This window comes from Myotis nattereri (assembly GCF_964212035.1).
Source record: "Myotis nattereri genome assembly, chromosome: 15".
Classification (NCBI taxonomy): Eukaryota; Metazoa; Chordata; class Mammalia; order Chiroptera; family Vespertilionidae; genus Myotis; species Myotis nattereri.
Genome location: NC_138090.1, coordinates 49,145,730 through 49,171,813, shown reverse-complemented (window position 1 = coordinate 49,171,813; position 26,084 = coordinate 49,145,730). Strand labels below are relative to the sequence as shown.

The 26,084-nt window shown below is 60.2% G+C and overlaps 3 protein-coding genes across 4 annotated transcripts; 2 read left to right on the top strand and 1 right to left on the bottom strand.

Moving 5' to 3' along the window:
* Positions 1-2,675: 2,675 nt before the first annotated feature.
* Positions 2,676-6,174, top strand: SAXO3 (stabilizer of axonemal microtubules 3). The gene is made up of 5 exons (XM_081108624.1): positions 2,676-2,843; positions 3,112-3,315; positions 3,416-3,559; positions 4,995-5,122; positions 5,562-6,174. The coding sequence occupies exons 1-5, from the start codon at positions 2,688-2,690 to the stop codon at positions 5,887-5,889; spliced, it is 960 nt and encodes a 319-aa protein (XP_080964750.1). The 5' UTR covers positions 2,676-2,687; the 3' UTR covers positions 5,890-6,174.
* LHB (luteinizing hormone subunit beta) lies at positions 6,140-7,793 on the top strand. The gene is made up of 2 exons (XM_081108626.1): positions 6,140-7,182; positions 7,456-7,793. The coding sequence occupies exons 1-2, from the start codon at positions 7,000-7,002 to the stop codon at positions 7,696-7,698; spliced, it is 426 nt and encodes a 141-aa protein (XP_080964752.1). The 5' UTR covers positions 6,140-6,999; the 3' UTR covers positions 7,699-7,793.
* A 70-nt stretch (positions 7,794-7,863) lies between these two features.
* Positions 7,864-25,947, bottom strand: RUVBL2 (RuvB like AAA ATPase 2). Of its 2 annotated transcripts, none has more exons than XM_081108538.1 (15): positions 25,630-25,947; positions 21,684-21,738; positions 20,898-20,953; positions 20,462-20,603; positions 17,881-18,010; positions 17,663-17,729; positions 15,805-15,911; positions 15,627-15,720; positions 15,160-15,283; positions 11,420-11,514; positions 11,205-11,323; positions 9,033-9,152; positions 8,561-8,690; positions 8,103-8,217; positions 7,864-7,970 (listed from the first exon to the last, which is right to left on the bottom strand). In XM_081108538.1, exons 1-15 carry the CDS (start codon positions 25,639-25,641, stop codon positions 7,945-7,947), a joined length of 1,392 nt encoding a protein of 463 aa, XP_080964664.1. In that variant the 5' UTR covers positions 25,642-25,947; the 3' UTR covers positions 7,864-7,944. The 2 variants fall into 2 exon arrangements, with proteins under 2 accessions (XP_080964664.1, XP_080964665.1); XM_081108539.1 differs by having other exon boundaries at positions 7,864-7,967; positions 25,630-25,934.
* Between the last annotated feature and the right edge of the window lie 137 nt (positions 25,948-26,084).

Here is a 26,084-nt window from a genome sequence, read left to right as displayed (position 1 = left end):
GGCCTCTGCGCAGGAGCTGGGCAAGCAGAGGAAGAAGAGAGCTGGATGCTGAGGGACCTCAGGGGCTGCTCTGGGCCTCATGGTGGGAATCTGTTAAGTCGTCACAAAGTCAGCTCAATCTGTACAAGACAGGTGGTAAAACCGGGTGGGGTTTTGAAGGATGCATAGGAGTTCTCCTGCGAACTCCAGGGTGGATGATGATGATGATAGCCTATATTTTCCGAGTGCCTACTGTTTAAGACCTCTAATACACAACTTGTCAGATCAACTCTGGTGGATTTGAACATTGGAGGGAGGCCTTTAGCTTCTAAGTTGCTGCTATATGATCTCAGAGGACCTCACCTTGCTCATTATGGGGAGAGTGACAAGGAGGAAATACATCCAGCAGTGGGTGGTGGAGCATAAAAACTGGAACATGTAAGCCACTAACAGGGAGCGAGGACTTGAATGGGCAGTTTACTAGGTCAGATGGGGCAAGAAGGCTCTGTGTTTTGTTTGTTTTTTGTGAATCCTCACTCGAGGATATTTTCCCATGATTTTCAGAGAAAGAGTGGAGAGGGAGAGACACAGAGAAACATGGATGTGAGACACACACAGATTGGTTGCTTCCCACATGGGGATTGAGCCTGCAAGTGAGGCACATGCCTTGGCCAGAATCGAACCCGGGACCCTTCAGTCCATGGGCCAATGCTCTAGCCACTGAGCTAAGCTGGCTAGGGCAAGAATGCTCCGTTTTGACCTACCCATCACAGTCGGAACACAAGTAAGGATGAATGATGGGAGGTCGGGATGCGAGAGAATTCAGCCCTGGTGGGGAGTTGGAGTCAGATGTCTACCACCCTCCCCTGTCTCAACTTTTATTCCGCCCCGAGAAAGAAAGAAACGCTAAAACTGTCCAGTTTGAGGAAAGCGCAAGGTTCTGACAATTGGCCTGACCGCTGTGGAGGATCAGGGGTCATTTGGGCACGGATAGGCCTTGAGTGGGCCCGGCAAGTCCAACAGGAGAAGGGACCCTAGAAGCCTGAATGAGAAACTCTGAAGGCAGCGTCAGTTTTCCCTGCCTGTAGAATGGGTTGGTGGGATGAGTCAGTGGGGGCTGAGGAGACAAAGGCCTTGACCAAAAGGTCTTTAAAGAGAGGCCCTGACGCCCTAGCCGCTTTGGCTCAGTGGATAGAGCAGAGGTCCTCAAACGTTTTAAACAGGGGGCCAGTTCACTGTCCCTCAGACGGTTGGAGGGCCGGACTATAGTTTAAAAAAAGAAAAACTATGAACAAATTCCTATGCACACTGCACATATCTTATTTTGAAATAAAAAAACAAATGTTTTCAGCGGGCCGCATGTGACCCGCGGGCTGTAGTTTGAGGACCCCTGGGATAGAGCATCAGCCTGCGGACCGAAGGGTCCTGGGTTCGATTCTGGCTAAGGGCATGTACCTAGATTACAGGCTCCTCCCCAGCCCTGGCGGTGGTCATGACTCATGCAGGAGGCAACCAATCGATGTGTTTCTCTCACATCCGTGTTTCTGTCTTTCCCTCTCTCTCTGAAAATCAATGGGGGGAAAAAAAATCCTCAGGTGAGGATTAAAGTGAGGCAGTGACAAGGAAGTCAGGCAGACCCCACATCCTCAGGAACCACCTTCATGAATTACCACTCCACACCCGCTACCAACTCACAGACTATTTTAGGGCCGGCTTTCGGCTAAGGATATAGAAACCCTCGTCCCCCGCTGCCCCCATCACAGACTGGGTCCCTGGGCAGGATGGGCGGCAGGGCAGGGCAGGGCAGGGTCTGGCTGCCTCGGAGGCTGCATCTCTGTTCTCCGCCTGCACTTCTTTCTTGCCACGCCCCTGTCTCTTCTCCTAACTTCCACCTCTTGTCTCTGCGTCACTAGCTCTTTCTGCCTCTGCTTCTTAGCCACCGTCTCTCGCCCATTCTCGCGTGTGTTTCTCATTCATCAAAGCCCTTTCTGCACCACTCCCCCCCCCCTTTGGTGAAGTCTATTCCTGTGCGCTTCTCTGTGGGTCCCTCCCTCTGCCCACCCCCCATTCCCAGGTGGAAGTTTTCAGTCGAATCAAAGGCAATAGGACAGATGCTGACTCCGCACACACAGGGAAGGAAGGACAGCCCGGCGTCAATGGTCCCCCCCCCCCCCCCCCCGCCCCTGAGGTGGACAGGCCTGGCCGAGGGAGCAGGCAGTCAGCAGGCTGGATCCCTATAGGAATGGGGGTGTTTCCCATGGGTTTCCTGATGTGCTGGGTAGTCTATCCTCCCCCCTCCCCCCCCCGCCCCGCTGGTCTCTGTTACCCCCTTCCTGGATCTCTGACCCCACCCCAGATTTCTGTCCCCCCTCTCTGAGTTTCTGTCTCCCCCTGCCCAGGGGCCTCTGTCTCTAAAACTCTAAAATTGAATTTCTAGTTCACCTTCCTCGGTGCCCCATTTCTGCCCTCCTGTCTGTCTGGGTCTTCCCCGCCCCCCAAAGTCTCTGAGGTTCGGTGCCCCGCTTGGGGCCTCTGCCCTGCTCTGTCAAAGTCCATGCCCCTCTGTGCCCGGACCTCTTTTTCTCTCTCCCCATCCACAGCCTGCAGGCCCTCCATTGGCTGGATTCAGCGAGGGAGGGTTCTGTCACTATGGCAACAGCCACAACAAGCCTCCGGCTTGGCTAAAAGGCGGGGGGGGGGCAGGGATCATGGCGGGTCGGACCCTCGCTCTGCGCTATGGCCCTCCCTGGCCCCCCATCTCTGGGACCGAGGATCCAGGGTCCTGGCCCGACTGGCATCTCACCAGCAGTGGTGTCGCCCACCACATCATCCCATCCGTGCCCTTTCGCCCGCCCACTCTCCAGGTGAGAGCAGCCCGGGCGTCCAGACGTCTGCGTCCGAAGGGGGCGCGGGGATCCCGACGCCTGCGGAAAGAAAAGGGGAACGGTGGCCTGGACTCCTACCTGAAGGAGGAGGGGCGCGGAGCCCTGGGTCTGACAGATGAAGGCCCAGGGGACCTGGATGCAGGGAACTGGAGGGAGGAAAGGGCTGGGGACCGCGCGGGAGCGATCAGGGCTGGCGGGCCGGACTCCTGAGGTTTTTTTAAGCGGACGTCCCGCGCCTTCTACCCAGTCCACGGTGGCGGAGCCCCTGGCCACAGCTGCCAAGCGGGACCTGCACATCTGGGCTTTCGACGAGGTCATCAGCAGATGGGAGACCACCTACGGCGCGGCTCACGGGGTGCTCAAGACCCACGGCGGGCCCTATGCGCAGCCCAAGGTCCCCAAGCCGAAGGACCTCGCGCGGTCTGTGGGGATGAAGGATTTTGGGGAAAAGGTAAGGTTCTAGGATGCCGAGGTCTGCGGGGGACAGGGCTGAGGACGGCAATTCCGCCCCGTCCACCCTCAGGTTGGGTCCCCGAATCGTCTTCCTGCAGCTCTCGCGCCGCGGCTGGTGCCTCCCGCTGACCACAAGGCACCAGAGCAGCGAGGCGCGGGCGCAGTACTCCGCGTGGCCCGACCTGCACCAGCGCGCCCGGCCCCTGCGCTTCGCCGACCACCACCTCGCCGGCGCTTCCCAGGTAGCGGAGGAGACCGCGTGGGCGCGGGGGTGGGGGACCCAGCTGCGAGCGCCTGGGGCGGGGCCAGTAGGAAGTTTTAGTCTGGGGGCGTGACTAAAAGGTAGGGGGCGTGGCTAAAGGGTCTAGGGCGTGGCTAAAAGTCTGGGGGCGTGGTTAAAGGTTTGGGAGGGACTGAGAAGAATACAAAGACTGGGGAAGGGGCTTGGACTTTTTTAAAAAAAACTTAAAAAAAATATATTTCTTTTTTTGTAAATATATTTTTATTGATTTCAGAGAGGAACAGAGAGGGATAGAGAGATAGAAACATCAGTAATGAGAATCATGGATCGGCTGCCTCCTGCATGCCCCCTACTGGGGATCAAGCCTGCAATCCAGGCATGTGCCCTTGGCCAAAATTGAACCTGGGACCTAGGGCTAAAAAACTTTTTAAAAAAATATATTTTATTGATTTTTTACAGAGAGGAAGGGGGAGGGATAGAGAGTTAGAAACATCAATGAGAGAAAAACATCGATCAGCTGCCTCCTTCACACGCCCTCCTGGGGATGTGCCCGCAACCAAGGCCCATGCCCTCGAACCTGGGACCCTTCAGTCTGCAGGCCGATGCTCTATCCACTGAGCCAAACTGGCTAAGGCGGGGCTTGGACATTTTGAGGAGGGGCCAGGAGGAGGAGGGGACTGAAGACCCGCAATCCCAGCTCTCTGGGGCTAATAACCTCTGGGGCGCAACTAATAAATGTTGACGTGGGTTAGGAGGGTTTTTAAAAAATATGTTTTTATTGATCTCAGAGAGGAAGGGAGAGAGAGAGTAGAAACATCAATGATGAGAATCATTGACCGGCTGCCTCCTGCACGCCCCCCAGAGGGGGGAATCGAGCCCACAACCAGGCCTGACCGGGGAATCGAACCGTGATCTCCTGGTTCACAGGTGGATGCTCAACCACTGAGCCACGCCCTTCGGGTAGGAGGTGGCTTTGAGGCTTGGGGCAGAGCCAGGAAGGACTGCACTAGGGGGCGGGTCTTGAATATTCTGGGACCTGGCGGGAGGCGGGAGGCGGGAGGCGGGAGGCGGGAGGCGGGAGGCGGGAGGCGGGAGGCGGGAGGCGGGAGGCGGGGCTAGGCTTATGCGAGAGGCTGATGTTGGGGAGGAATTGTTGGCCCAGGTGCGGCTAAATTCCAGTGGCGGGACAAGGAAGGTTTGAGTCTGGGGACTTGCCTGTCTGTTGGCTAGTGAGCAAAAAGCGATTGGGTTTTGGAGTTTCTGGTTTGGGGAGCGAAGCGAACGTGCGCTGGCATGCGATGGGCCGGGAAGGACTGATTCTGGTCCAGAGGAGCTGCTGAGTCCGAAGGAAGAGGCGTTCTCAGTCAGGGACCCAAAGCTTCAAAAGGTAGATGAAACCGCTTTCTCGGTCATTCCTCCTGCCTCTTCCTCCCCAGACTCTCATTCCCTGGAGGATGAGCCCGGAGCTGGCCGGCCGGCCTCTCACAGTGTCCAACCAGGGCATCCTGGACCGCTTTCAGCTCTACCTGCCCACCTATGCCGGGGACTTCCGAGCCCACTCGAAGTGAGCCCGAGTCCTCCACTGGCACCGCCCCCTGCACCCCCTCCCCCCGGCTGCTGGCCCGCCCAGACCCCTGGTATGGGCTCCCCTGCTCTGACTTAGGACCAGACGTGCAGATCTCAGCCCCGTCCCTGGCGCCCAGGTTCTCGAAGCCTGTGGAGGGATCTAGGAGCCGGGCCCTGACGATCTGGGGCGGGGTAATTTGACATTTGCGTCTCCAGATACTGCCCAAGGGTGAGAAAAGCCCAGATTCCAGGCGTTTAAGTACCTGGAGGACCCAGGAATCCAGGCTAGCAGTCCCCAACCCCGTTTTTTCTAAGTGGTCCCCGACTCCTACAAATAGGCCCTCTCCTCGAAACGCAGGAGCTCAGGCCTGCTGGCTCCTCGGACCCGAGGCGGGTCTGAACCCTCAGGCTCGTCCCCATCCTGCCTCCCCCAACAGGAAGGAGTTGTTACCCTGGGGCCACGCCCCCCAGCAGCCGCCCTGTCGACCCTCCTGTCGGGTGCCCCCATCGCTGCGGATCCGGGTGCCCCGTGTGCCCCGCGCCCGCCCGGTGACGCCGGCGGTGCCGCACCGCGGGGCGCTGTCGCTGGCGCAGGAGTCCTTCAGCCTCCCGCTGCACCCGCTCCGCCGGCTGGACGGCTTCTACCCGGGGGCGCTGTCCTGGAGGGTCCCGCACCGGAACCCCGTGCCGGCCATCTACCGCGTGCCTCAAGCCTACCGCACCGAGAGCTCCAACTACGGCAGCGCCCAGCCCGCCCTGGTCTGAGCGCCCCGCCAGCCCCGCCGCAGACACGTCCCCCCCGAGCAGGGGCGGGGCCGAGCCTGGAAGCCGGCCCCTGGGCACCCCGTGGGCGGGGCTGAGCTTGGGAACCCCGCCCACCACGCGGGGGCAGGACAGTCTGGCCGTGGGCGGGGCGCACCCCACTTACACCTACCCGACTGTGGGGGCGGGAGTGGGCCTGGAATATGTACTTGGGGGTGCGGGCCGGCGGGCGGGGCGTGCCCCTGCGGCAGAAGGGGCAGAGCTTCTCTTAATAACTGTGAAATAGTCTACACGTTGCTCTTTTCTGGGTTGGGCTCTGGCATCCTGGTTTCTGGGGGCCCGAGTGTGGGGAGAAGGCGCTCCCACTGAGTCCCTGTGGCGGGGTGTCTGGGAGCAGGCGGACCCGTTTCCCGAGCGCAGAGGCAACACGGAGCCAAGCCCCGCCTGAGTTTGGATTCTGGCTTTCAGGCCATGGCAGGTGGAGCAGGGCTGAGGCTCCATCCATCACCATGGCAGGGTCGGACCCCTTCCCCGGCTCCCCCGTGATGGGCAGACAGGACTCCCCAACCTGCCAGCACAGCCAGCGGCTCCCTACCCCTTTCCCTGCCCCCGCACGACCTCTCTAGCGCCTAAGGATGAGTCTGTAGTCAGCCGTCATCTTGGGTGTCCCCTGCTTCTTGGTGCCAAGCCACGCAGGGAATGGGGGGAGGGGGTGCTCCCTTCGCCGCTCCTGCACATCCCTGACCTTATCCGCCTCTCGCCCCCGAGGAGATTAGTGTCCAGGTTACCCCGCCATGCCACCACCCCCTGGCCTTGCCGCCCCCACAGCCTACAGGTATAAGACCAGGTAAACACAGTAGGGAGGCACCCAGGATGGAGATGCTCCAGGTAAGACTGGGAGTCTGGGACTGGGTGAAGGCAGCCTCTTTCTAGAAGGTGTGGACAGCCAGTGGGCTTCCTGCTGGCAGCAGTGGGGCGGGGTCTTGAGGGTGGGTCCCGGGGTCCCTGGGTATGGGGTGGGGGATCAGAGTGGAGGGGCTGGCCCTGAGTCTGTGTCCGCGGGGAACGGGAGGGTAGGGGCCCGGGCAGAGGTCTGGCGCTGGCCCTGAGGAAATGGCCTTGTCCCAGGGGCTGCTGCTGTGGCTGCTGCTGAGCGTGGGTGGGGTGCGGGCCTCCAGGGGGCCACTGCGGCCACTGTGCCGGCCCGTCAATGCCACGCTGGCCGCCGAGAACGAAGCCTGTCCGGTCTGCATCACCTTCACCACCAGCATCTGCGCCGGCTACTGCCCCAGCATGGTGAGCTGCCGGCCTGAGGACGGTGCTGCCACCTGAGCGCCAGGGGGACCGCTCAGGCCTGGCCCACAGAAGGCATGGGGCAGAGGGCGGGAGGGCGGCCGCCCCCCTGGGTAGGGGCTGGGAGTTGGGAGTCAGAGCTGGGCATGTGGGAGGGAGAGTATAGAGGGTCCCCTCGCTACCCGAGTCTTGGGTTCGTGGGGGGCAGAGGGGAGGTCAGGGGAGGGCTTGGCCCTGGGCAGACCCAATGCCACTCCCCCTCTGCGCTGCCTCCAGGTGCGGGTGCTGCCGGCCCCTCTGCCGCCTGTGCCCCAGCCGGTGTGCACCTACCGTGAGCTGAGCTTTGCCTCCATCCGGCTCCCCGGCTGCCCGCCTGGTGTGGACCCGATGGTGTCCTTCCCTGTGGCCCTCAGCTGTCGCTGTGGGCCCTGCCGCCTCAGCAGCTCCGACTGTGGGGGTCCCAGAGCCCAACCCTTGGCCTGTGACCGCCCCCCCTTCCCAGACCTCCTCTTCCTCTAAGGATCCCCCCCAACCTCACCCTCCCATGCCCATCCCCACCCCACCCCCGGAGCCAGCAGCTGCTCCTCTCCTCCAATAAAGGCTTTTCACACCGCGCCCTGGGGCTGCCTTTCTTTGGGCTCGGGGTGCGCATGCACTGAGCACACACAACACACACACGAAGGGTCCAGTTTCAGAACATTTTATACAAAGTCACAGTGTCAGAACTCTGGTAGAAAACGGGGAGGCGGGGGAGGGGGCATCAGCTCAGGAGGTGTCCATGGTCTCGCCTTCTGTAGGAGAAGAAGGTCATGTGGTCACTGGGGCCCAGAAGCCAGGCCACCTCCCCAACTCTCCAGACAGGCCACCCGGGGGACTGGGGGGGGGGCGGGGGCGGGAGAGGGCTGGGCAGGGGAGACACTCACTGAGCTCATTAAAGAGGAAGGCGTCCTGGTACTCCTTCATGTACTGCGTGGAGCGCGACTCGTCCAGGAAGAGTGAGTAGACCCGCTTGATGTCGTCTACCTGCACCTCCGTGCCCTGAGGGGGGACAGTGAGAACTCAGGGGGCCTCCCAAGGGAGGGGCTCAGGCCACATCGTCCGGGTTCAAATACCGCCTCGGCCACCTGGCCGTGAGCCCCATCTCTCCATGCCTCAGTTCCTTCATCTGTAAGACGGACTTACAGTATCAACTCTCAGTCAACAGACGTTTACTGAGGACCTACTGTGTGTCAGGCCAGCAGGCGCAGAAAGAAACCCAGGACACAACGTCCCTGCCTCTGAAGACCTATGTTCTAGGACCAAATGCAACGACCGACCCCAAGCCCTTGGAGCGGTGGGTCACGCACTGGCCCCGGCCCCGAGGGCTCGCGAGCCGGCTGACCTTGCGTTTCCGGCACACCAGGCTGGCGGCGGTGATGAGCTGGATGGCGTAGCGCAGGGAGGTCTCCAGGCCAATGCGCGTCAGCACCGTGTAGGCGTCCTCGCTCATCTCCACATCTTCCTCCTCACACCTGCAGGCAGGTGGGGGTCAGACAAGGTCAGGCCTGTGACTGCAGCATCCCCCAGCCCCCCGCCTCCCGCCCCTACCCCAGAACACGTGGAGCCTGCGACTTCAGAACTGCAGAACGCTGGGCAAGGGCCACTGAGGCACCGGCTGGGCCTCGGCCCTCCCCTTACAGGCTCTTTCCTCCCCCTCAGGGACCAGCCCCTCCCCTCCCCTCCCCACAGGGGCCCCCACCTTGCATCGGAGGCCGCGCTCTACCTTTCAGGCCCAGAGACTTTGGGCCAGTCACTACCCCCCAGAGCCCAGTGTCCCCGCGTGCCAATCAGGGCGGACCCCAGCCTGCCCGCACCGGATGCGGAGGATCTGCTTCGTGTCCTTCTCGCTGTAGGGGGAGGTGGAGACAATGAGCAGCCGGTCTAGCAGGTCGATGGGGATGCCGTGGGGGCTCTGGTAGCTGGTACCCCGGATCCTGAGGGGAAAGGAGGGCAGTCAGGGTGACGCCTCCGGAGCCCGGCTCTCCGTTCCTTCTCCTGGGACTCCTCCCACCCACCCCCCACCCCCCTCTCTGGGCCAAATACCCCGTGACCTTCAGCCCCAGCTGGCGTCAGCGCCTGGCTGCGCAGCCCAGCCGACTGCGTCAGTCCCGCTGGAGAGCCGCCTTGTTTTAGCTGGACAGCGCCGTCGGGATTACTGGACCAAGGTCCCCTCCCCTGCGTGACCCAGGGAAGGGACCGCGCGGGTCCTGTTCCCTGCGGCACCTGGCCCAGACCCGGGCCTGCGCGTGGCAGGCGCTAGGGAAGCCAGGAGGTTCTCCTTATTGGTGAGAGCCACGCTCTATAAAATGGGGCCAACACTCGATCGGCAAAACCGAACCCCGGCTCCTGGGGAGACACACGGTTAGGTTCCTGTGGGCCTCTGGTCGCTATTTGCCAACCAGCCAGTACATCGCCTGGCTCTCTGTGCTTTGTTTGAAGACAACTTACTATATGTGACGGACTCCCTCCCATTGAACTCATGGCTAACGGCACTGGAACGGCCGTAATGAAGTTCACCTAACATGCATTTCCTCTGTGAGACTCAGCCCCCTGCTTCCGGAACACCCGGGACCGTTTTAAACAGCAAAGCCACCATCAACAAGCACCGAATGTGACAAGGGTGGCACTAAATAGATCGCGACCGAGAAAGCATCACGAGTACCCATCTGGGGGCTACAGATACATTCCAGCAGCAGATTCGCGAACCCCGAATCTGCCCACAGCAGGAGCGACTGGATCCCCGCTGCTCGCCTCTCCCAGGAGCAGCCAGGGCGCCGTTCCCACGCCCCGAGCTGCACCTGCCGCACACGCTCTCGCTGCCTCTTCTGGCCTCAGCCCTCGGAGACCAGTCTCCCTGCCCCCTGGGCATCACCGGGCCTTCTGTCCTCACTTGGGAAGTGGGACTGAGACAGTATCTACATATTGAGCTTCTTTTGAGGTTCCCAGCAGTTCGTCTGGGGAAAGTGCCGGCACAGAGCCAGGGGAGAATCGGCCTCTGCCCGGAGCCCTGCCCCTTCCCTCCCCGTGTGATAACCAGCCCGCTGCAGGTCAGCGGGCACGCAGCTGCAGCTGGAGGGGGAGCAGGTGACACTCTTCTGCCGCCCGTGCCACCGACACAGCCACGCCCTGCGCGGTGCAGCCTCCGGGCTCCAGCCTCCGGGGGGCTGTTGCTCCCCACTTCCTTCTCCCTTCCTCGGGGCCAAACCACAGACGAGGTGAAGAGAGCCAGCCCGGAGGACAACAGGGCCCGGGCGCTGGCGGCACCCGAGGACGGAGGCTCCCAAGCGTCCCCGGAGCCCCCAGTACCTCCGGCCGCAGGACACTCGGTTCCGCTACGTTTATCAGGCAGTCGGGCCCGAGTGAGTTCACTGTCGTGCTTGATCCCGTGTCCAACACACGCTACCGTGCCTCCCGCAGAAAGCTACGCTGTCCCACGGAACTCCTGCTTTATGCAGTGCCCCGGGGTGCCTTGGCACACAGACTGGGAAACTACAGCCTTAAGGGATACAGGAGCAACACAACAGAAAATCCCGTCCCGGGCTTCCTGGTGGAGCAGAGCTGCCTACCCACCCTGACCACGACCTACCTTGTTTTTTTTATTTTATTTTTTACCTTTTTTTAAAAAATTTAAATATATTTTTATTCATTTCAGAGAGAAAGGGAGAGGGAGAAAGGATCATTGATTGGCTGCCTCCTAGAAATGCACACTGGGGATCACGCCCGCAACCCGGGCATGTGCCCTGACCAGGAATCGAACCCTGACCTCCTGGTTCCTAGGCTGACACTCCACCACTGAGCCACGGCGGCCGGGCCACCCCTACCTTCTTTAAGGGAAAAGTCCACCCTCTCGCCTGGGCCGCGGTCCTGGGGGGAGCCTGTTACAGCCGCTAAGCACACCCCCCGCCAAGATATGCAACGAGCAAACGAGCATGCCCTGGACCCTGGGGCCCCCCCGCCCGGGGCAGCCTTCCCCGAGGCCAGCTCACCGGGTGATGCCGCGGTTGGTGGCCATGATGAGGACGGGCGCCATGTCGCTCTCCAGCGCCCGGTTGAGGAAGGAGAAGCTCTCGATGTCCAGCATGTGCACCTCATCGATGAACAGCACCTGGGAGCCATCAGGGCGCGTCACCTCCCGCACCCAGGGCCGCGCGTCCCTCTTCTCCCACGCGCCCCCGCCCCCCGCGCCACGCCCGGTACCCACCCCAGGGATGATCTCCGCCTTGCCCTCCTCGCGCCACTCGGCCACCTTGGCATTGATCTGCTCTCGGACCTCTGACTTGATCTCCCCTGTGTCACCTGCGGGAGGCGGGGGTGACAGGGGGAGGGGTCAGAGAGGAGACAGGGATCTGGGGCCAGACGTGGGCGAAGACGGAGGAAGACAGGGCACGGGGGACAGAGGGAAGGGAGACCGAGGCTGGCGTGGACGAGCGACAGGAGGGCGAGGGGTCTGCGCTGTCCCCCGAGAGGAGGAAGGGAACTCAGGATGGAGAGGAGGAGGGCCGCGCCCCCATCAAACCACCGAGAGGGGGCTTGGCACAGAGGGAGAGGGACAGACCACACACAGAGGGAGAGGGACAGACACACACAGAGGGAGAGGGACAGACCACACAGAGGGAGAGGGACAGACACACACAGAGGGAGAGGGACAGACCACACAGAGGGAGAGGGACAGACCACACACAGAGGGAGAGGGACAGACACACACAGAGGGAGAGGGACAGACCACACAGAGGGAGAGGGACAGACCACACACAGAGGGAGAGGGACAGACCACACACAGAGGAAGAGGGACAGACACACACGCAGAGGGAGAGGGACAGACACACACAGAGGGAGAGGGACAGACACACACGCAGAGGGAGAGGGACAGACACACACAGAGGGAGAGGGACAGACACACACGCAGAGGGAGAGGGACAGACACACACAGAGGGAGAGGGACAGACACACACGCAGAGGGAGAGGGACAGACACACACAGAGGGAGAGGGACAGACCACACACAGAGGGAGAGGGACAGACACACACAGAGGAAGAGGGACAGACCACACACAGAGGAAGAGGGACAGACCACACACAGAGGGAGAGGGACAGACACACACAGAGGAAGAGGGACACACCACACACAGAGGAAGAGGGACAGACCACACACAGAGGGAGAGGGACAGACACACACAGAGGGAGAGGGACAGACACACACAGAGGGAGAGGGACAGACCACACGCCGAGGGAGAGGGACAGACACACACACAGAGGGAGAGGGACAGACACACACACAGAGGGAGAGGGACAGACCACACGCCGAGGGAGAGGGACAGACACACACACAGAGGGAGAGGGACAGACACACACACAGAGGGAGAGGGACAGACCACACACACAGAGGGAGAGGGACAGACACACACAGAGGGAGAGGGACAGACACACACATAGAGGGAGAGGGACAGACACACACAGAGGGAGAGGGACAGACCACACACACAGAGGGAGAGGGACAGACCACACACACAGAGGGAGAGGGACAGACACACGCACAGAGGGAGAGGGACAGACACACACACAGAGGGAGAGGGACAGACCACACACACAGAGGGAGAGGGACAGACACACACAGAGGGAGAGGGACAGACACACGCACAGAGGGAGAGGGACAGACACACACACAGAGGGAGAGGGACAGACACACACACAGAGGGAGAGGGACAGACCACACACAGAGGGAGAGGGACAGACACACACAGAGGGAGAGGGACAGACACACACACAGAGGGAGAGGGACAGACCACACGCAGAGGGAGAGGGACAGACACACGCACAGAGGGAGAGGGACACACGCAGAGGGAGAGGGACAGACACACACAGAGGGAGAGGGACAGACACACGCAGAGGGAGAGGGACAGACACACACACAGAGGGAGAGGGACAGACACACACAGAGGGAGAGGGACAGACACACACGCAGAGGGAGAGGGACAGACCACACAGAGGGAGAGGGACAGACCACACGCAGAGGGAGAGGGACAGACACACACACAGAGGGAGAGGGACAGACACACACACAGAGGGAGAGGGACAGACACACACAGAGGGAGAGGGACAGACACACACAGAGGGAGAGGGACAGACACACACACAGAGGGAGAGGGACAGACACACACAGAGGGAGAGGGACAGACACACACAGAGGGAGAGGGACAGACACACACACAGAGGGAGAGGGACAGACACACACACAGAGGGAGAGGGACAGACACACACACAGAGGGAGAGGGACAGACACACACAGAGGGAGAGGGACAGACACACACATAGAGGGAGAGGGACAGACACACACAGAGGGAGAGGGACAGACACACACAGAGGGAGAGGGACAGACACACACACAGAGGGAGAGGGACAGACACACACAGAGGGAGAGGGACAGACACACACAGAGGGAGAGGGACAGACACACACACAGAGGGAGAGGGACAGACACACACACAGAGGGAGAGGGACAGACACACACACAGAGGGAGAGGGACAGACACACACAGAGGGAGAGGGACAGACACACACATAGAGGGAGAGGGACAGACACACACAGAGGGAGAGGGACAGACACACACAGAGGGAGAGGGACAGACACACACAGAGGGAGAGGGACAGACACACACAGAGGGAGAGGGACAGACACACACACAGAGGGAGAGGGACAGACACACACAGAGGGAGAGGGACAGACACACACAGAGGGAGAGGGACAGACACACACACAGAGGGAGAGGGACAGACCACACACAGAGGGAGAGGGACAGACACACACAGAGGGAGAGGGACAGACACACACACAGAGGGAGAGGGACAGACACACACAGAGGGAGAGGGACAGACACACACAGAGGGAGAGGGACAGACACACACACAGAGGGAGAGGGACAGACACACACAGAGGGAGAGGGACAGACACACACAGAGGGAGAGGGACAGACACACACACAGAGGGAGAGGGACAGACACACACACAGAGGGAGAGGGACAGACACACACACAGAGGGAGAGGGACAGACACACACAGAGGGAGAGGGACAGACACACACATAGAGGGAGAGGGACAGACACACACAGAGGGAGAGGGACAGACACACACAGAGGGAGAGGGACAGACACACACACAGAGGGAGAGGGACAGACACACACAGAGGGAGAGGGACAGACACACACAGAGGGAGAGGGACAGACACACACACAGAGGGAGAGGGACAGACACACACACAGAGGGAGAGGGACAGACACACACACAGAGGGAGAGGGACAGACACACACAGAGGGAGAGGGACAGACACACACATAGAGGGAGAGGGACAGACACACACAGAGGGAGAGGGACAGACACACACAGAGGGAGAGGGACAGACACACACAGAGGGAGAGGGACAGACACACACACAGAGGGAGAGGGACAGACACACACAGAGGGAGAGGGACAGACACACACAGAGGGAGAGGGACAGACACACACACAGAGGGAGAGGGACAGACCACACACAGAGGGAGAGGGACAGACACACACACAGAGGGAGAGGGACAGACACACACACAGAGGGAGAGGGACAGACCACACACAGAGGGAGAGGGACAGACACACACACAGAGGGAGAGGGACAGACCACACACAGAGGGAGAGGGACAGACACACACACAGAGGGAGAGGGACAGACCACACACAGAGGGAGAGGGACAGACCACACACAGAGGGAGAGGGACAGACACACACAGAGGGAGAGGGACAGACACACACAGAGGGAGAGGGACAGACACACACCGAGGGAGAACAGAAGACAGCCAGGGACTGAGGAAGAGCCGGGCAGGGGCGGGCCCTATGGGAGGATGGAGGGGGGGGTGAGGGGGGAGCGGGGTGCGGAGGGGGGAGCAGGCGGGATGAGTGGATGGCGGGCCGCACCTGAGAAGAGGGCCAGGAAGCCCTGGGTGCGGGAGTTGATGACGTCGATCTCGTGCAGGGACACGGTGTGCACCACCTCCTTGCGCTTCTGGAGCTCCCCGTCTGGGCACTGCACGAACTTGGTCTGCGGGGCAGCATGGGGGTGGGGTGGGGGGTGGAGACAAGGCGGAGAAGAGCATGAAGGGGCCCACAGGGGCTCTGTCTCGGGGAGATCGGGGCTCCCTGGAAAGGGGCTGGGAATCCAGATGGGGGTTCCTGGAAACCCCAGGCCCAGAAGGTAGCTAAGAGCCCTGAGGGCACAGGGGTTCCTGGGACCCCGGGAACCGTGAGCACAGCGCCAGGTTGTGGGGCCCCGTCCCAGAGGGTACAGGGAAGAGCCAGGAGTACTAGGGACAGGGGGCTGGGTGACGGGAGGGTCCAGGGAACATGCTGGTGCCTGGAGGGAGGGTGCTGGGGCCCCGGAGCACCTGGGAGCCCATGGCGTCGTAGTCGCGCGCCCGCGTGAAGGAGCGGCCCAGCTTGGAGATCTTGCCCGTGGCCTTGTCGATGGTGATCACGTCCCTGCCGGGGAAGGAGGCGGGAGTGAGGAAAGGGAGGTGCCCGAGCTCCCCGACCCTGAGCGCGGGGCGGGCTGCCGCTGCTCACCCGGCCTGGACCTTGTCCTTGGTCAGGGACTCAATCATCTTGGTGCCCAGGTCGTATATCGTCTCCATCTCGGTCGTCTTGAGGGTCAGCTTGCCCACCTTGGAGCCCTGAGGGGGCGACAGGCCGGCCAGGGCTCAGAGAGGCCCCGGCGTCTCTCCCACACAGTGTGGGAACGGGCCGCAGGGGAGCTGGGGTGATGGGTGTGCTCGCTGCCATGACTGGCGGCGGCTTCATGTGTGCACACGTATGCCAAACTCAACATCCTGAAACTTTCAATGTGGGCAGCTTATTGCATGTCAATTGCTCCTCCACAAAATTATTATAAAAAACCCAGTAAACAAATGAAATCCTAAAACATAACACACAAACAATACAAAAATAAGCTGGCCCGGCCAGCATGGCTCAGTGGTTGGGTGTCAACCTATGAACTAGGAGGTCACAGTTTGATTCCCGGTCTGGCACATGCCCGGGTTGCGGGCTTGATCCCCAGGGTAGGGTGTACAGGAGAACTAGCTTGGGAATAGCTTCCCTTATATTTAAATATTCTCCTGTGTTTTTACTTTTAAAATTCTTATTGGGGTGGCAAATTAAAAAAAAAAGAGGGTGTCACCCTGGCCAGGTACTCAGAGCGTCGTCCTAATGCACCCAGGTTGCAGGTTCGATCCCCAGTCAGAGCACATACCAGAATCAGCTCATGAATGCAGAAATAAGCGGAACAACAAACAATTGTTTCTCTCTCTCTCTAAATCAATAAACTAAAAAAATAAAAGAGAGACCAACAGATAAATTATTAGGTAAACAGGAGAGATAAAGGGGAAACCAAACCATGAGAAAGACTTGAGACGTGAAATTTAAAAATGCGCAGTGGGAGGGATGGTGTGTAAGGACGCACGGTGGGTGATAAAACGCAAAGACGTGGTAACGAGGGAGGGCGGCTACCTCTGCGGGGACTTGGGGTGTAGAAAGAGGAAGGAAGACGGGGCTGGGGTTGGCAAAGTTCTAGTTTTTGCTCTTGGGGGTGGTTATGAAAGTATTTGCTTCATAATCACTTATTAGACTACACGCTTCTTTCAGATGTTTCTTTGTATCTATTTTACTTATAACAAAAAAAGTTAGAAAAAAAAGGTCTTAGGTTAAAACAGCGGTTCTCAACCTGTGGGTCACGACCCCTTTGGCGGTCGGACGACCCTTTCACAGGGGTCGCCTAAGACCATCCTGCATATCGGATATTTACATGACGATTCATCACAGTAGCAACATGACAGTGATGAAGCAGCAACGAAAATAATTTTAATGTTGGGTCACCACATGAGGAACTGTATTTAAAGGGCCAGAAGGTTGAGAACCACTGGGTTAAAAAAAGGGAGAGAATCTGCGCTGTGTAAATCCCATGGGGCAGGCATTTAAGCCTGACGGTTAGGAATTCCCTGAAGAAACTTCCAGACCTTCTCTTGTTCCACCACTTGGTGTGTTTTTAAATATATTTTTACTGATTTCAGAGAGGAAGGGAGAGAGATAGACACATCATCGATGAGAAAGAACCATGGATCGGCTGCCTCCTGCACACCCCCCAGGGGGGTCGAGCCTGTGACTCAAGCATGTGCCCTTGACTGGAATCGAACCCAGGACCCTTCGGTCTGCAGGCCGACGCTCTATCCACTGAGCTAAACCAGCCAGGGCTCTACCTCTTGGTTTTAACTGCTCACAGTGTCCCTCACAAATTAACAAGCTGCTGTAATTCAAATAACCCCCTACTGTAGGCACGCAGACGCTCCGATCTGCAGTGGAACATTCCATGGGATTCGAACCTCAGTGCAACCTCCCACCTGGAGGTGGCCCAGACTCGGGGCAGACTCACCGTCCCCGTGGCCGGCCGGTCGATCTGGATCTCCACCACCTCCCCTTCGATGATCTCCGTCTCCTCCCTATCAGAGAGCAGGTCTGAGCAGAGCACCTGACCTGGCCCTGGGGAGTCGCTAACTCCCATCAGCCCTTGGGCACAGGCCGAGCTGCCGGGTGGGGTGGTCCTGAGGCTGCTGGGAGCTGCCCTGCCCCTGCCCGGGGCCCTGTGCTCACTTGATGCGAACGCCGATGGACCTGCGGAAGGCCTGCGTCAGCGCCTCTGTCTTGCTCATCTCCAGGGAGAAGATCTCGCTGCCCGCGATGGCTGTGAACGGGGTGTCGGGGCCCAGGGCCTGCGCCATGCCTGGGGAGAGGGTGGCCTGGGTGGGTGGGGGCGGCCCTGGCACCATGTCCCCCAAAATCCACGCTGTGGCAACATCAGCTCTTGGTGCTAAGGGGCCGACAGGGTGACACAAAGGAGGCCAGGGGCAGGGGCCTCCGCAGGACGCTGGGTTAGACCGCAGGGTCTGAGGATGAACTCTGACCCTATCACCTTCCCAGCACGGGCCAGGCCTTCTCTATGGCGTGAGGCCTGGGTGTGGCTGTGCCTCCGAGGACACCAAGCCCTGAGCCCCCCTCCCAGCAGCCCTTCCGGGGGCCCTGCCAGCCCCGAGCCACAGCTCAGACAGATGTCCCGGCTCCCTCCTGGCCAGTGTGCCGTGGGAACTCTTCCTCGTCCCCTTTTCAGATGCATCACACTCTGCGCAGAGAGCCTGCTCCCGACTGTCTGTCCGGACACTCCCAGACACCCCGCAGGTCAGGAGCCTCCTCTGTCCATGACAGCACACATCACCTGCGAGGCACCGTGTCCACAGCCACCTCCCTAAGGTCAGGGCTTGGTCTGCCTCATCTATGTGTTCCCAGCGTCCTGGCCAGGGCTCGCACAGCCGGCACACCAGGACCCTGGGATGAGTGCTGCTTCATCACATCCTACATAATAAAAGGCTAGCACGCAAGTCGACTGAACGGTGGAATGACCGGTCGCTATGATACGCACTGACCACCAGGGGGCAGACAATGCAGGAGCTGCCTCCTGGTAGTCAGTGCGCTCCCACAGGGGAGGGCCACTCAGCCAGAAGCCGGGCTCACAGCAAGCGCAGTGGTGGTGGCGGGAGCTTCTCCCACCTCTGCAGCAGTGCTCAGGACCCCTTGGGGGATGTCCGCCTGCCGGCTTAGGCCTGCTCCCCGCAACTAAGTGGGCCTAAGCCAGCAGGTGGACATCCCTCGAGGGGTCCCAGCCTGCCAGAGGACACAGGCTGGGCTGAGGGACCCCCCCTCCCCAGTGCATGAATGTCGTGTACTAGGCCTCTAGTGTGTGTGTATACACACACACACACACACATATATGTATATCTTTATCTATATGCATCTTTTCTTTTAGAGAAAGAGAAAGGGAAAGAGAAAAGCATCAATGTGAGAGAGTAACATCAATCAGCTGCCTCCTGCACGCCCCCTACGGGGGGGGGTCAAGCCTGCAACCTGAGCATGTGCCCTGACCGGGAATCGAATCTGCAACCTTTGGTGCAGTGGACGACACCCAACGAGCCACACCGGCAGGGCAAGTGCTGCTTCATCTTAACTGAAACCCGCTGTTCCTTCATTCTCACCGCCTGGCCTCGCAGTCTGAGCACGAAGGTGGGAGCGAGGGGGAAGATGGAGGGCCGAGGAAGGCTTCCACCAGCAAGAGGTTCCTCAGTAGGTTTGGAAGGACGGGTCGTTCAACAAGGATGAGGGGCAGTAATGAGTATAAAGCAGGGGTCCTCAAACTACGGCCCGAGGGCCACATGCAAATACAAATATTGTATTTGTTCCCGTTTTGTTTTTTTACTTCAAAATAAGATATGTGCAGTGTGCATAGGAATTTGTTCATAGTTTTTTTTTAAACTATAGTCCGGCCCTCCAACGGTCTGAGGGACAGTGAAATGGCCCCCTGTTAAAAAGTTTGAGGACCCCTGGTATAAAGCTCTTAACTTGCCAGTGAATCGCAGAAGGGAGTGCTGGGGCCTAATCGATGCTCACCTTCTTCCTTAGTTCCAGAACCCCCTTTCGTTAAGGTAGCAACGGTCCAAATTAAGATAGAAAATCTATCCTCAGGTCTCACCCTCCCTTGCAGCAGTGACCATATGATTAAATTACAGTAAATACGCCCGGCCCGCGTGGTTCAGTGGTTGAGCATCGACCTATGAACCAGGAGGTCACGGTTCGATTCCCAGTCAGGGCACATGCCCGGGTTGCGGGCTCGATCTCCAGTGGGGGGCGTGCAGGAGGCAGCCGCTCAATGATTCTCTCATCATTGATGCTTCATCTCTTCCCCTCTCCCTTCCTCTCTGAAATCAATACAGATGTTATAAAAAAATTCTAGTCAATAAAATATGAGCCAAAGAGTGTGGGACGCCCAAGACAAGTGCTTCGGGAGCTCCATCTAGTAGAACCTGACTGCAATTCCTCTCTTCTCCCGGCTCCAGGAGCATGGGTGGGAAGGCTGGCGCTCCGGCAACCCTCCTGGAACTCAGAGTGATCCCCACGGGGAAACAAGTGCAGAGAATGTCGAGGCGGGAAGGTAGGCGGCTTCCTGGAACTGCTCACCAGGCCGCAAATGCCTACATTCATTCTTCTCCCCGAGAGAATGGACTCTGCGTGGCTAAGCCACAGCCGTGTTTGGTTTCTGTTAAAAGTGCCTGAATCTGACCGGGACTTCCACGGGCGGGTTACCTGGCAGAGACCGGAAGAGCTCCTGCCCCGAGAGGTGTCTTACCCATGGCGATGGCTGTCTTCCCCGTGCCCGGCTGGCCGGCGATGAGGACCGCCCGGCCTGCGATCTTCCCTTCCCGGATCATCTCCAGCACCACGCCCGCCGCCCGCCGGGCTGCCAGCTGGCCGACCATGCCCTGGGAAGCCTGGGGGTGGGAGGTGAGAGCACGCCAGGTGACTTCCTACTGGGCCACCCCTGCGTTCTGCCACCTCCTGCCTCGTGATGTGAAAGTGGATGTTGGCTGGGACGTTGGGGAAAAGCCAGAAAGCCTTCTCCACCCCCATTTTTCTAAGACCAATAAAGTGTACACGGGGCTGAATTTTATAAACAGGTAGCTAAAGGTCTGGAAGAACATACTGTCTCCATGATCCCGGGGGCCTGGGTACCTCCGCCCGAGGCCTCCGGGGAGCAGGCCGGCCACCCGCCCCATCAGCTCTACCTGTCGCGGCTCCAAGGCATCGTCCAGCCCCAGCCCCCGGATGTGGGAGTGAGCGCCTGTGAGCAGAGAAAGGACCGGAAGGCAGTTACTGGCCAGCTCGTGGCAGTGTGGCCGGAGTGGAGGGGCTTCCCCTCGGGCCCTGTTTCCTCCTTGGCCAAATGGGGGGCCTGACTCCCCCCCTCACTGAAGGAAGGCAGGACATGCTAAATGCCCAGTAAACCAGGGGGCTCTTCTTAGCAGACATCACAGCCGGACCACCCGTGGCTCACGCGCGGTGTGAGCTGGGACCGGTGACTGGAGTCTCTGAGCCTCAGCTAAAATGGGGTGACAGTCACAATGTGCACCTCGCGGGGCAACTGCAAGGATTCAACGGGATCGAACTCGTGCATTCACTGGCACCTGCTCTGCCACGTCCTGTGCTGGGGGCACAGCTGGGAACGAGGCAGGCCGGGTCCCTGCCCGGAGGAGCTGATGCCAAGTGCGGGCCGGGGGTATGGCGCATTCAGCAGCCAAACATAAGCACTTGGCAAACACCCACCCCTGGGACTTCCAAGCAGGATGCCGGGGCACCCGGGGGCCCACAGGGTGGCGAAGCCTGCAGCCTGGGATTGGGGTCCGGCAGCGTGCCCCACGTGCCATCTGACACCTCTCTGGAACTCAGCCCCCCCCTCAGATAGGGGGATGGTACGCAGGCTGCATGCTTCTCGGGGGTCCTGGGCAGGTTGGCTCTTCAGGGGTGCACAGGGCAGGCAGATCTAGTCTTGCTCCTGGTCCGGGCTCACTCACCAATACGCTCGATTCTTGTCACGTCGCGGACCTCTGGGACTTTGGTTGTGGCCGTCTGGGGGGAAGAAGACACGTCAGAGCCCTCGTCATCCCCGTGTCCACCAACTCCTCCTTGTCCCTCCGCCACTCCTCCCACAGGCCGGCCCATAGCCCACCCGTCCCTCCCACCCGCTCGGCTGCCACCATTAACGCTGCTGCGTGACCCCACTACACCCTGCGCCCCAGGGAGATGGAGACCAGGTCTGCTCAGCCCAGTTCCTTCCCCACGGCCTAGCACACACGTGGTGAAGGAGAAAGTCCTCCCATCACCCGTAACTGTAAGGACAGGCGGTAACGCAGAGCGGGCATCAAGCGGGCATGGTCTGGCCTGCGGGTTTCCCGGCCGCCCTTGCGCTGCGATGCCCCAGCTCTGTCACTACTTTTGCACATGCAGGTCCTCGGGTCCAGCCTGCTCTCCCTGCCCCCCTCCCTGCCCCCCGCTCCTGCCAGGTTAGTTCTAGGGTCCCTGGGTGTCTAGACAGAAGGAAGAGCCTCCCCGGGGAACCTGATCTCCCCGGTAACCTCACTTTCATGAGGGAGCCCAGTAAACCAATGTCTTTGGCTCCAATGGATGTGTGTCCTATGGAGGGCACAGCCCACACCTCACGGCACGGCTCAATGCTTGGGTTTGAATGAATGATGCTCTAAGGTGCTGAGCTCATGCAAAAGGCAGGACTGCCCTGGCCGGTTTGGCTCAGTGGATAGAGCGTTGGCCTGCGGACTGAAGGGTCCCGAGCTTTGATTCCGGCCAAGGGCACATGCCCAGGTTGCCGGCTCGATCCCTGGCGACGGCGGGGGGGCGGCTGGGGGGGGGGGTGAGGGGCATGCAGGAAGCAGCTGATCAACAATTCTCTCTCATCATTGATGTTTCTTTCTCTCGCTCCCTCTCTCTTTCTCTCTGAAATCAATAAAAAGATATTTTAAAAACAAAACAAAAGGCAGGCACTAAGGCCCCCTGGGCCCCTGGCTCTCCAAAGAGGGAAGCCAGCCACCACGCCTTCTCGTGCGGGGGAAGAGAGATGAGTGAACACAACCTGGGACAATTGAAGGCCCCCCTGGAGAACCACGTGAATGAGGACAGCAGCATTGTTCATAACCGGAAGGTGAGCACCACCCCAAACGTCGTCAACTGACGGACTGAGAGATAAAATTCGGTATCGCCCTATAATACAATATTCTTCAACCATAAAAAGGAACAGGAAGTTCTGATCCGTGATACAGCATGGGTGAACCTACAGAATACCACGCTGGGTGGAGGGAGCCAGGCACAAGGGCCACATGCTGTAGGATGTCATTTCTATGAAACGTCCGGAACAGGCCAGTCCACAGACAGAAAGGCAATTAGTGGTTGCCTAGGGCGGGGGGATGGGAGGATTGAAGGGCGCCGGTTGGGAGGAATGGGGTCTCTTTTTGGGGTGATGAAAATGCTCTAAAACTGATTGACAGAATGCACCCCTCTGCAAATAAACTACCTACTCTACAGGGGTAGACTGTATGGGCTATGAATTATATCTCAATAAATCTGTTCACAAAAATCTGGGTGATGGGTCCGTCGGTGTCTATTATTTTCTGACACTTTGGAGTATTTCATAATTTCTTCTTTTTTAATTCTTTTTTAATTTATTGATTTCAGAGAGGGAGACACAGATAGAAACATCAATGAGAGAGAATCACTGATCAGCTGCCTCCTGCACGCCCCCTACAGGGGATCGAACCCGCAACCTGGGCGTGTGCCTTTGACCGGAATCGAACCCAGGACTCTTCAGCCCCCAGGCCGACGCTCTAACCACTGAGCAAAACCAGCGAGGGCCATAACTTCTAATAAGGAGAGGGAAACGGGAGAAGCCAGCATGCTCGCTCAGCTCCGTGGCCACCTGCCCCAACCCACCTTCCTCCCCACAAGTCTCTCTCCCACCGGGATGAGAGGCGATGCAGGCACCCAACCTAGGGACCCTCCTGGCTCTGGGACCAAGAGTCTGGACGTCATGACCTTCACGTGGTCACCAGGCTCCCCCCACTTACTCTCCCTCAGGAGAGGCTGGAACCCAACAGCATGGGTCACTGGCCCCAAACCACCATCAGGAGGCTGGGAACCTGCCCCCCACCCCCCTACACAGCCTACCGGACCTTACCTGAGGCCAAAACAAACACATGCATCCAGGAATCCCAACCCTTCCCAACCCCAACGAAGCAGACCCACCTCCTACAGGCCTTCCCTCTCCCCATCAGCCTCTCCCACCCATCCCCCTGCTGCCCATGGAGACAGGGGTCATTTGGAAACTCGGCACCCACTGCCCCTCACACTTCCAACGCTCCATCCACACCCACGGCGACCAGGTCTCAGGGGTGTGGCCACCCTCAAATTTCACCCCCCAGACACCAGTAACTCTCACCCCCACCCTTCCCTGTTCCTGCTTGGAGTCACCATGGGAACCCAGGCACCCGGAAGCCCAGTCCAACCCCCAGCTCAGGCCGCATCCCTCCTCCGCTCACAGGTTTCTTGAGCAAGTCCTTGGTGCCAGCCCCAGGGTACTGGTCTCTCTCTCATGGAGTTCACCTTCCATTCATTCATTCATTCATTCATTCAAGATTCAAGTGATAATTCACTGCGCACCCGCACTGGGCATGCCCTTACGGGGTGCTGGAAATATGGGGGGGCCCGGAGCCCTCCCCCTTCTCCACCGACACCCTCTGAGTTCCCAACACTCTTCCTTTTTTGGCTCAAGACGCACCAAGCCACCGCAGGCTGCGCTTCTCCCCCGCACCAACAGCTCAAAGATTCCCGCGTGGCTGGGGGCCCGAGACACCAAAACCCTCAACAGCCTTTAGGGCAAAGGCCTGCAGGACTGGCCACTGGTGGTGCCCAGGAAGCTGGGAGTTGGAGTTGCGACCAGAGCTGATCACCGAGACCGCAAATATCCACTGGAACCCACGGTTCCGGGATCCGGCCTTTCCTTTCCTCCTCCCTCGGACCCGGGGGTCCAGGCCCCCGGCCCCTCCTCCCTCGGACCCAGGGGTCCAGGCCCCCAGCCCTCCTCCATCGGACCCAGGGGTCCAGGCCCCCGGCCCCTCCTCCCTCAGACCCAGGGGTCCAGGTCCCCGGCCCCTCCTCCCTCAGACCCAGGGGTCCAGGCCCCCAGCTCTCCTCCATCGGACCCAGGGGTCCAGGCCCCCGGCCCCTCCTCCCTCGGACCCAGGAGTCCAGGCCCCCGGCCCCTCCTCCCTCAGACCCAGGGGTCCAGGCCCCCAGCCCCTCCTCCCTCGGACCCAGGAGTCCAGGCCCCCAGCCCTCCTCCCTCGGACCCAGGAGTCCAGGTCCCCGGCCCCTCCTCCCTCGGACCCAGGAGTCCAGGCCCCCAGCCCCTCCTCCATCGGACCCAGGAGTCCAGGCCCCCGGCCCCTCCTCCCTCAGACCCAGGGGTCCAGGTCCCCGGCCCCTCCTCCCTCGGACCCAGGAGTCCAGGCCCCCAGCCCCTCCTCCCTCGGACCCAGGAGTCCAGGCCCCCGGCCCCTCCTCCCTCGGACCCAGGAGTCCAGGTCCCCGGCCCCTCCTCCCTCGGACCCAGGAGTCCAGGCCCCCGGCCCCTCCTCCCTCGGACCCAGGAGTCCAGGCCCCCGGCCCCTCCTCCCTCGGACCCAGGAGTCCAGGCCCCCGGCCCCTCCTCCCTCGGACCCAGGGGTCCAGGCCCCCGGCCCCTCCTCCCTCGGACCCAGGAGTCCAGGCCCCCGGCCCCTCCTCCCTCAGACCCAGGAGTCCAGGCCCCCGGCCCCTCCTCCCTCAGACCCAGGAGCCCAGGCCCCCGGCCCCTCCTCCCTCAGACCCAGGGGTCCAGGCCCCCGGCCCCTCTCCTCCCTCGGACCCAGGAGAGCGGGTCCGCGCCTCTGCCCTCCGCATGCCGACACTCACCACGGTTGCCATGATGCTCCCCAACCGCTAAGACCCTAACGGAAACGGAAACGTGCTAAGAACGAGGCGATCGGGCCCCTCTAGGCTGTCAGGTCCTCCAGAGATCTCGGTGGTTCCTCCTAAACATGCAAACTCTCCTTGTAGGGCGAGCCGCCACTTTTCAGGCCGAAACTCCTGGGCCAGTTCCCAGCTCCTCCTGGCCCCTCCTCCTTTTACCCAAGCCTCCTCGCCGGGGCCGATTGCAAAATTCTTGCCACTTCTGTGAGCAACCACACGTCCCCCACGCTCCCTTTCCTCCTGATTCCACCCACTTCCCTCCCCCCGCCCCCCCCCGCAATCTAGGCCTCAAGCTTCGGATTGACAGCGCTCACGACCAATCATCTCGCGCAGCCATCGCCAAGGGGCGGAGCCAGCCCTGTGCTGTCCGCCAATGAGAGACGTGGGAACCCCGCCCC